General features: G+C 38.5%; 1 protein-coding gene across 1 annotated transcript; it reads left to right on the forward strand.

Moving 5' to 3' along the window:
- Window positions 1-3,048: 3,048 nt before the first annotated feature.
- On the forward strand, window positions 3,049-9,983 carry LOC133538762 (basement membrane-specific heparan sulfate proteoglycan core protein-like). Its single transcript, XM_061880522.1, has 8 exons — window positions 3,049-3,191; window positions 3,649-3,795; window positions 3,888-4,022; window positions 5,694-5,866; window positions 5,931-6,117; window positions 8,952-9,131; window positions 9,209-9,475; window positions 9,556-9,983. The coding sequence occupies exons 1-8, from the start codon at window positions 3,077-3,079 to the stop codon at window positions 9,558-9,560; spliced, it is 1,209 nt and encodes a 402-aa protein (XP_061736506.1). The 5' UTR covers window positions 3,049-3,076; the 3' UTR covers window positions 9,561-9,983.
- The last annotated feature ends 1,734 nt before the right edge of the window (window positions 9,984-11,717 follow it).

Raw genomic sequence — 11,717 nt, forward strand, 5'->3', positions numbered from 1 at the left:
AACTGAACAATTCAAGGTCAGGATCGGCAAGCACTTCTATGTGTTGGTCAGTTAGGTTGAATAATATTTTTAATGGTCATCCATTCATCCATCCATTTTCTACTGCTTGTCCCTTTCGGGGTTATTTTATTTAATGTGTCTTTTTGTTAACAGATTCATGCACGGTACACACTACTTACTTTGGAATGATACAATGTCTTTTCAAACACTCAGCCTCTTGCTGCTCAGAGTGAGGGTACATGATGACTCATACTATGTACTGTTTCCTTAGTTGAGGAGAGTCTTGTATAATCTAGTATTGATCGTATGTGCTAATGATTAGCAAGAAAGTAAATGTTTCTTAAAACGCAGATGTGCTGAGTTTGACTGAATGTGTGCACTTGTGACATACAGCATACGGTATACTTACAGTGGGGATATGGGGTTATAAGAACGCTCTGATGTAGTTTTCACTGTCACATTTAAGTTTACATGTGTCACACTGTTGCTATAGCAACCCAGTCAGAAAATTGGTTACCATGGCAGTAGTGCTGTTTTTGTCCTTAATTTTACTCCTTAGAGTTGGGGCTGGTGGTGTCATGGTACTGCTCCCTTTTGTGCAGATGTCAACATTTCAAATTGTACTCAACCATTGTAGATGTTTAGTGTTGCTCTCAAGCTCGGAAAAACTATGTCGAATCAAACATGCTATTAAACTCGCTGTGGCGACCCTTTAAAAAGTTGAAAAACGAGAAAAAAACAATCCCTAACAGTAGAGAATAAAGCACCTTGCTCAAGGGCACACTAACCCTGATTGGGTTTATCCAATCAGTAGAAAAAAACATTCAAATGTGTTTGAAGGTCTAAGTTTGTCCTTAATTATCGTATGTGTCACTGGTTGCTCAGCACAGCTTGATACAATCAATCAGAGTCCAACTTAGCTGGCTCTCATCAATAAGCAAGCTAGCATCTCCAGGAATAAATACATGATTAAATTAACTGTTAAATATTTTGAACAGAGTTTCCTCTACATTCATCTGTTTGCATATATCTAATAAAAACATAAAAAATAAAATATGAAAAAAAGAGTCGTATTATGATTTTTTCCCCCAATTTTTAAAACACTTAATTTTTGTCTATATAACATGTAATGATTTCAAATTTTGCATAGATTTTGCTTCAGGCGACTTTTTAAAAGTTGTTGAATGCAAAGGAACCCCTCCTCACAATGTCCTGACTAAACGTTAGTCCCCGTGCCAACAGCTTTGTTTAGTAGGTTTTTTTTGGTTGTATTTTTTTTTTTTTGCTAAGACTGTATGGAATACGGGCACCGTTGATCACCACCAGCCATCTAATTACTTAACTTTACTTAACTTTCACCACAGCACAACATTTGAAAATTATTCTTTATTGTGCGGCAGAACGGTGACACTATTGTCTTACAGTGGAAGGCTAAAATAGCTACACAACACATCCAGCTAACATTGCAAACAAACCATTCACACTTTTTAACGTACTGTTATTACCTACTGTCATTGACTTCTCCATTGCCATAAATAGTCACCGAGCCTGCCATTAAAAGTAGTTTTTTTTGGAAAATCCATGGTTTTGCAACTCTTCTTTGCACACACTGAAAGTAACTTCCTCACAGTTGAAGGCACATTGACATGAATCATAAAAGCTAAAAATAAGTCACTTTTTTTTACTTTAGATGAGGCTGAGAGTTTGTGTAGTGACTTGAGCAGGTTAAAGCAAACCATCAACCGAGCATTTTTCTTCATCTGGTTTCATTGTGAAAATCTTGTGGTACTAGGAGTCCTAAATAAATTAAAAATGGTTGAGTCGCGCAAGGATGTTTGGGTAAATTTCTACCATATATGGATAATCTACTGACATCCAAGCTTAGAAAACGTCACAAGCCAGACCTAATTCCAAACAGACCGTTTGGAGTAAGTATGAAGGAAGGCAGGATTGTTTTATAAATATATTATCAATGCCTCCATACAATTTTAGACATTTATGCAGATCCTAAATACATATAAGCAGGTACCAATAGGTAGGAAAAGTTGGATTTCAATCAATCAATCAAAGTTTGTTTATATACCCCTTAATCACAAGTGTGGCTGCACAATCCTCAACAATATCCTCTGCTCAGATCCCACATCAGGGCAAGAAAAAACTCAACCCAATCAGCACAATGAGAAACCTCGGAGGGGATCGCAGATGTCCCGTTACCACAGATTTTCAAATATTACATATTGGTCACATGATTTGGGTTTGGTTAAAAGCATGTTCACTCATTTATTTTTCTGTATATTTGTGATTTTTCAACTATGATGGAGGCCGGGGACACATTTTCAGCACAGTCCTTGGGGCGGTATGGCGTACTGGGTAGAGCGGCCGTGCCAAAAACCTGAGGGTTGCAGGTTCGCTTCCCACCTATGGACATCAAAGTCGCTGCCGTTGTGTCCTTGGGCAGGACACTTCACCCTTTGCCCCCGGTGCCGCTCACACCAGTGAATGAATGATGAATGAATGATTGGTGGTGGTCGGAGGGGTCGTAGGCGCAAACTGGCAGCCACGCTTCCGTCAGTCTACCCCAGGGCAGCTGTGGCCACAAATGTAGCTTACCACCACCAGGTGTGAATGAATGATGGGTTCCCACTTCTCTGTGAGCGCTTTGAGTATATTACAATAGAAAAGCGCGATATAAATCTAATCCATTATTATTATTATTATTATCATAGTCCTGTTAACAAAATAATTTTATAATCTTTGTTTATTTTGTTTTCATTTTTAAAATATATTCTTAGTGTCAACATGCTATTAACATAAATGCAATTTGCTAATATTATGCCAAAAACCTTCAGTCCTGTTACTTACTGCCAGAGATGGGGCACTATACATTTTGAGTAGTCCATTATATACAGTATGTATTTAGAGATTGCAAAAAAAAACAGAAGACTTTTAAGGAATTACTTAGTTATTGTCAAAGCAGGACAGTATTAATAAGAAGTGTACTTTATAAATTCTCTTGGAATGAGATCTGAGCGGGGGAGAGCGAGGTGAATAGGTAGTTGAGGGTGAAAGGTCGAACATGATTGTAGCAGAAAGAGACAGTCTGACAGCACACAAAGTGATTGAACTTTCTTCTCGACTCATCATGGACTCGCTCTGCTGTGTTCTGATCCTCTTCTCTCTGCTCTGTTCAGGTAATTAGGAGCTTTTCATTTCATCGCAACACGGAGTCAGACATTTGATATATTTAAATGATGGATTACAGATCACTCAGACAGACCCCTCTAGAAATGTCAATATCTTGTCTTTAGGACAATTCCTCTTGGAATAATAATATTTGGATAATTAACATTTGTTCATACTTTCCACACCTGAAAACTGTTATAAAATACAATTTAGAACATTTTTCAGTTTTTGTTCAAATGTTTTCTTGTTTTTGCTGAGTGATCAGAGGCCCATCAAGTATTTACACAGACTGTTTGCTTGGAGTTGATGTTGGTTCACACTGTATGTTACTTTGGCCCATCGAAAGGTTCACAGAGTTGCTGTTTGCCTGTGTGTGTGTGTGTGTGTGTGTGTTTGTGTGTGTGTGTGTGTGTGTGTGTGTGTGTGTGTGTGTGTGTGTGTGTGTGTGTGTGTGTATCTCTGCAGTCACAAGTCAAGGTCTTGTGGTCACTGTGGAGCCCCGCACTACTACTGTGCGCGAAGGCGAGTCGGTGAGCTTCAGGTGCCAAGTAAGAAGCGGTGCACAACACAGTCAGCTGCAATGGAGAAGAAGCAATGATCAACCCTTAGCAGGTTTGGAGTGTCTGCCTGTAAGCTTATAGTTTTTTCAATTTATCTCACAAGGAGCCAAGATTGTCATCCATGTCCTTTCCCCTGCTTGATAGACAATGTTAAGATTGGCCCCGGTGGTGCAGTACTAACGGTTGCTAATGCGCGACTTAGTAACCAGGGCCAGTACCAATGTGTGGCGTCCAGCTCTACAGGTTCCAAGCATGCTTCCGCCCAGCTGAATGTTAAATGTAAGCCTGTTGTACATGTTTTTTTTTTCTTTAATATGTCCTGTCCAGCCACTCAGGCAAATCACATTGTTTATGTAGCTGCCCAGAAGAGGGGGTCAAGACAGAGAGAGACAACAACAACAAAAAACAAGAACAATAACAGAACTTACATCAGCAAATACGATATATACAAGTATGATACCAAAGATTATAAATAAGAACAAATCAATGACGTAGTTAGCAAAATTAAAGTAGTGTTGTCACGATACCAATATTTTGGTACCAGCACCAAAATTATTTCGATACTTTTCGGTACTTTTCTAAGTAAAGGGAACCACGAAAAATTTTGTTATTGGCTTTATTTTAACAAAAAACTTTAGGGTACATTAAACATATGTTTCTTATTGCAAGTTTGTCCTTCAATAAAATACTGAACATACTAGACAACTTGTCTTTTATTAGTATGTAAGCATACAAAGGCTACTAATTTAGTCTGCTGACATATGCAGTAACATATTGTGTCATTTTCCATTCTATTATTTTGTCAACGTTTTTAAGGACAAGTGGTAGAAAATGAATTATTAATCTACTTGTTCATATCTGCTTACTTTCTCTTTTAACATGTTCCAGCTACACTTCTGTTAAAATGTAATAATCATTTATTCTTCTGCTGTTTGGAGGCTTTACATTAGTTTTGGATGATACCACAAATTTGGGTATCAATCCGATACCAAGTCATTACAGGATCATACATTGGTCATATTCAAAGTCCTCATGTGTCAAGGGAGTAATCAGAATGAACATTATTGCACTACAAATGGAGCAATACAGGTAACAATATTGATAATGAATAATAATAATTGCCTCTATTATCAACATTCAAATTGCTTCAAATGCAACAATACATAAATGCAATGAATAACTGAATTACAAAAGCAAGCAGGCGTGAAAAAGCAAGAAGCAGACTATATTAACCTTTTACATTGTTGTGGTAAAATAGGTTAAACTTTAGTAGTGTGCCACGTTTGAACACAGTTAATTGTTAATATATATATATACTTTACATAGTTGAATGTGCTGATGAAAAAAATCACACGAAAACTACCAATGGAAACCAAATTAATGAACCCCTGGAGGTCTGGATTTGGAGTTACACTCAAAATTACAGTGGAAAAACACACTACAGGCTTTCTATTCCATTTGCATGTGAAATTGTTTGTCAATCAATGGTGTTTACTAAGTGGACAGTTTGATTTCACAGAAGTGTGATTGCAATTGAGTTAAGTGTTCCCTTTATTTTTTTGAGCAGTTTATTTTTAAGCCTATTTTTACACGATTTTTGCTCCAAAATTAAGAATTTTCAAGCATGACAGTGGCTAAATTAACTAAAAACATATCAATACAACAGTAGTTTGGCCACTAGATGAGACCAAACCAATCAGATTACGCTGTATTGTGGCCACTGATAGTTTTGTTTTGCTCTAGCTATGAAAATATTAGATCAAAAAAAAAATCCTACTTGGCAGACATTGTTGGCATGTTCGGGACAAATTAATAGCAGTAAACAAGGGTTTACTGTATCGTATTTATCTGCCAGGACAATGTTCCCACGTTTTACATTCATTTTCAGTCCGATAGTCTTGGTTTTACACTCATGTAAAACTCATATTTAAGTCTTCCTTCTCCTAACAGACCCTCCTAAAGTGCGCTTGACACCGACGGGGCCCGTGAGGGTAAGAATTGGTGACAGCGTGTCAGTGGAGTGCCGTGCCACAGGCAGGCCACGCCCCAAGATGAACTGGAGACGCCAAGGTTCCTCTCTGCAACTGGTGACTGCGGAGATAGATGGCGTCAACACCATACAGGTTACAAGTTCACTGGAACAATGCTTGTACGTGATATTCTAACACTCAGCATGTCCTCACATAGTGGCGTGTCATGCGTCCAGAGGATTCTGGTGTGTATATTTGCCAAGCTGAGAACACAGTGGGCGTGACCGAAATCAAAGTGGAGGTGATAGTGGAAGGGGGACCTGGTGTGCCCACTGCCTCTGTGAGTCATAAAGAAATGACAGTAGTGGAGGGACACACTGTCACTATGGAGTGTCAGGCCACTGGTAAGATCTTAAAACATTGGTTTTACAGTACTGTACAGTATTGCACTAAAGCCCCTTAGTTTTGTTGTTTAAGGAACGCTAGAAAAAACACTGAGTGGAGCGCAGTGTCATATTCGTGTTTGTCTTTCTATGTCAGTGGTTCTCAATCTTTTTCAGTGATGTACCCCCTATGAACATTTTTTTAATTCAAGTACCCCCTAATCAGAGCAAAACATTTTTGGTTGAAAAAAAGAGATAAAGAAGTAAAATACAGCACTATGTCATCAGTTTCTGATTTATTCAATTGTACAACAGTGCAAAATATTGCTCATTTGTAGTGGTCTTTCTTGAACTATTTTGAAAAAAAGATATAAAACAACTAAAAACTTGTTGAAAAATAAACAAGTGATTCAATTATAAATAAAGATTTCTACACATAGAAGTAATCATCAACTTAAAGTGCCCTCTTTGGGGATTGTAATAGAGATCCATCTGGATTCATCAACTTAATTCTAAACATTTCTTCACAAAAAAAGAAATCTTTAACATCAATATTTATGGAACATGCCCACAAACAATCTAGCTGTTAACACTGATTATTGCATTGTTGCATTTCTTTTCACAGTTTTTGAACTTATAATTCATATTTTGTTGAAGTATTATTCAATAAACATATTTATAAAGGATTTTTGAATTGTTGCTATTTTTAGAATATTTTTTAAAAATCTCACGTACCCCTTGGCATACCTTCACGTACCCCAAGGGGTACGCGTACCCCCATTTGAGAACCACTGTTCTATGTATTAGTTAGCATGCAATGTCATGGTTTGTAAAGCCTTTATACAGATGTTCACCACAATATAGTGAGGACTTTTATTTAATTGTGGTAACAATCTTTCTTACAATTGACTTTTTTCTATGTTAAAATGTGAAGAAAAATCATCAAATCAACAAAGTTAAAGGTGATGTATAACATGAGATAAAATAAGCTATTCTAAATGTTACCCTTCTTTCTAGGCACCCTTCTATTGTATTATTTATGTTTTTAAACTTTCCTAAAGAAAATTAAAAAAAATCCTGCGCCCACTTTTTCGGTCCACTCAGGAAATATCATATATCGAGTTATCAAATGACAAAACCCAAAAACCCTGCTCAGTGTCCCTGTGGTTAGGGTGTCCGCTCTGAGATTTGTAGGTCGTGAGTTCAAACCCCAGCCGAGTCATACCAAAGACTATAAAAAGAGTACCCATTACCTCAGTGCTTGGCACTCAGCATCAAGGATTTGAATTAGGGGTTTAATCACCAAAATAATTCCCGGGCGCGTCTGCCGCTGCTGCCCACTGCTCCCCTCACCTCCCAGGGGGTGATCAAGGGTGATGGGTCAAATGCAGATGATAAATTCACCACACCTAGTGTGTGTGTGACAATCATTGGTACTTTAACTTTTTAATTAATTTTTAATTTTCCTAAGGGAACTCTTCTGAAGGAATCAATAAAGTACTATCTGTCTAAAACAAGTGAAGTTGGCACATTGTGTAAATCGTAAATAAAAACATAATACAATGATTTGCAAATATTTTTTTAACTTTAAAGACTATATACTCAATATTTAACTTCTTTTTTTTTTTTTAAATAATCATTAACTTAGAATTTAATTGCAGCAACACATTGCTAAAATGTTGGCAACAGGGGCATTTTTACCACTGTGTTACATGGCCTTTCCTTTTAACAACACTCAGTACACGTTTGGCAACTGAGGAGACCAATTTTTTAAGCTTTTCAGGTGGAATTTTTTCCCATTCTCGCTGGATGTACAGCTCAAGTTGTTCAACAGTCCGGGGTCTCCGTTGTGGTATTTTACACTTCATAATGCGCCTCACATATCCAATAGGAGACAGGTCTGGACTACAGGCAGGCCAGTCTAGTACCTGCACTCTTTCACGATGAAATCACGCTGTTGTAACACGTGCCTTGGCATTGTCTTGCTGAAATAAGCAGGGGTGTCCATGGTAACGTTGCTTGGATGGCAACATATGTTGCTCAAAAACCTGTACGTATCTTTCAGTATTATTCAATTGAATATAGGTGGAAAAGGATTTGCAAATCATTGTATTCTGTTTTTTTTTGTTTTTTTTTACGATTTACACAATGTGCCAACTCCACTGGTTTTGGGGTTTGTACCTTGTTTCCCGCAAAAAAATTCTTATTTTTTTAATGTAAATTTTGACAGGTATGAGCATAAAATAACATAATATGTGATAACATATCACAGTTCTTTTTAAAAAATGGGGCCTGGGGAGGGGGGAGGGTTAAGGACAATAGCGTATATATCTTGACACATACAGACAGATAGGTAAATAATCATTACTTCAAGGGGGCGTGAAGAAATTATGTCCTCAGAGAAAATATTATTTTGAGCAAATTCTAAACAGCCTGTTGAATTCAGTGCTCCTTAAATGGTGGGGTGGGGCACCATGAAGTGTTGAAAGAAACGTTGGCGTGAGAGGCATTGGTTCAATAGCATCTTTTGTTGGTAAGGAACTATCTTGACACATGAAGATAAAACAACAAAAAACATTAACTTCAAGATGGCACTGACATAGCATAGTATACAGTGCTTCTCAAATAGTGGGACAGACCTCAATTCGGCGGGCCAGATGACTTTGCTTAGTGTTAAATTGAGCTGCACTTTTGAATTAAAGAAACAAGTCATAGTTGTATTTTTAGATTTTTATGCAATGATTTTGGTCGTCCGGCCCATGTCGGAATAGATTTTCCTTACGAGCTAAAATTAATTCCCTGCTCTATTACATGATCCATAAGCCTTCATTTTCGAAGTTCTTACTTTTTGTCAGGTTCTCCGACTCCTGTCATTAGTTGGTCAAAGCTGAGAGCACCGTTGCCATGGAAACACACAGTGGCTGGTAGTATCCTGACACTAACCAGTGTGGGGCGCCAGGACTCAGGCCAATACATCTGTAATGCCACCAATATGCATGGCTACAGCGAGGCATACACACAGATGGAGGTGGAGAGTGAGTGGAACAATGATACGATATAATACATCCCACGGCTTATCTCCTTTCATGGCCACTATATCCTTCTCGCCCAGGCCCTCCGTACGCCACCTCTCTGCCCGACCAGGTGAAGCTGCAGCCTGGTGATGCTCTTTCACTGCGCTGTCTGGCTCACGGCTCGCATCCCATGAAGTTTGAATGGAGCCGCGTGGGCAGAACCAACCTGCCCGCTGGAAGTCAGAGCACGGCAGATGGACAGTTCCTCATAGCGCAGGTGAAAATGGCCGACAGCGGGACGTACAAGTGTGTGGCCACCAACCACATTGGCTCCAGTGAGGCGGTGGCCAAAGTCACTGTGAAAGGTGAGCCACATGGATGGTTATTGATTAGTCATCAATTTCAAGTTTACCTCTCTACTTCCTCTCTGTTTGGCTTTTTACAGCTTAGGCCAACATGGTGGCACCCTATCGCACCCTGCAAGGCTGGATTGTGACATCACACGGAAAGTATCTCATACGTTTATAAAAGTGCATGAGCTAAAATCCATAAAGGACGGATGAGAATGACAATGCTGATTCTAAAACAGTCATAGAAAACTTCTGTGTTAACTGAACTCAATCCTCCTGGACATTTCCAACCAACACAACAAAAACTACAAAGAATATATAGATTCCTTAATGTTTCACCTGTATTAGGAAAGGAATCACATTTGTTTAATTTCAAAAGAATCCCTCATTGTGAGGCAGTAAAGTTATGATTCTGATTATAATGCATTAGAACAAGTCCATAAACTACAGTATATCTTACATCGGAGAATGCCTTGATTGTCATCTTAATTGGAGTGTGTTCATTAAAAACCTTTATCAGTTATATTGCTATGTCAAGAAACCCCCTTAAAACCCAAACTAAGCCATTGGTTTGTGATGCAGCTGGACTTCTGACAGTTACCTAACTCACCACAGGGGGGCGGTAGGCACAACGCTGTGGAGAACGTGTCCATTCACCGTTGCCAGACGCACCAAACATCAATGATTCAGAAAGTCCCATAATGTGAACCCTTAAACACGTGTTATTAGCTGTCTTGCAAGTTTTTCCAAGAGGGCTGTCAGTCTACCTAAATGTGAAACTGCATTATAAATTATATCAAATCGGGTATGTATGATATGTCCCTATAGAAATACTCCATCCATTATTCTACCGCTTATTCCCTTTTGGGGTCACGGGGGGTGCTGGCGCCTATCTCAGCTACAATCGGGCGGAAGGCGGGGTACACCCTGGACAAGTCGCCACCTCATCGCAGGGCCAACACAGATAAACAGACAACATTCACACTCACATTCACACACTAGGGCCAATTTAGTGTTGCCAATCAACCTATCCCCAGGTGCATGTCTTTGGAGGTGGGAGGAAGCCGGAGTACCCGGAGGGAACCCACGCATTCACGGAGAGAACATGCAAACCCCACACAGAAAGATCCCGAGCCTGGATTTGAACCCAGGACTGCAGAACCTTCGTATTGTGAGGCAGACGCACTAACCCCTCTGCCACCGTGAAGCCCTATATTTAGAAATACTATAATGTTATATTTGCCAACACTGCATCTATTGCACACAATTAACTCTTTTCCTCATAAACAGGGGCGTAGTACCAAATTTCAGGGCCCCCATCCAAAGACTACTAAAGGAAAGGCACCCAAAACCCAACATCGCCACACAAGCGGTAAATAAAAATAATTACATGAATTTGGTTAAAAACAGCTTTTTAAAACACATGTAAAAATCATAATTAGGTTTTTGACTTTTTATAAGTGGGATTAAAAATACCTGGAACATATTAATAGTTTGGTTTTGTTAAAAAAAAATTTCTACAGAAACTGACAACATATTCAATATTAAGTGGCCAGAATATGAGTTTCAATAACCTGTCATTATTAATTTAAATATATTTAAGAATATGATAAGTCTTCCTTTACTTCAGAGAGTCAAGTAGAGATTATTTGATACACGTATAGGATTATCATCATTGGATAACACAAATCATTATGATTATAATACTATTAATGCATCTCCTGGGAGTTGAGTCTCTCTCTGTCTTTAAAAGATAGTAACACCTCTGTTTCTAACTTTTAACATATGACATAATTATGTGCAATGAGATGTTGAATTAAAACTTTTAAATAACATTCTCCTCTGCTGTCACAAGTAAAATGTTGGTGCTGTGTGTGAATGCTTGAAAGTGAGCTTTGATGACGTCTGGGTCCATTTTGATAGGTGTGTATAGTACTCTTAGACCTTCTAATTTTGATTCAAACCACCTTATTATTGAACTTTAACGGCTATATTAGTTTCCTATTAAAGGCCTACTGAAATGAGATTTTCTTATTTAAATAGGGATAGCAGGTCCATTCTATGTGTCATACTTGATCATTTTGCGATATTGCCATATTTCTGCTGAAATGATTTAATAGAGAACATCCACAATAAAGTTCACAACTTTTGGTGCTAACAGAAAAGCCCTGCGTTTACCGGAAGTCGCAGACGATGACGTCACATGTTGATGGCTCCTCACATCCTCACATTGTTTTTAATGGGAGTCTACAACAAA

The sequence above is a fragment of the Nerophis ophidion genome, linkage group LG20, assembly GCF_033978795.1.
Source record: "Nerophis ophidion isolate RoL-2023_Sa linkage group LG20, RoL_Noph_v1.0, whole genome shotgun sequence".
Taxonomy (NCBI): Eukaryota; Metazoa; Chordata; class Actinopteri; order Syngnathiformes; family Syngnathidae; genus Nerophis; species Nerophis ophidion.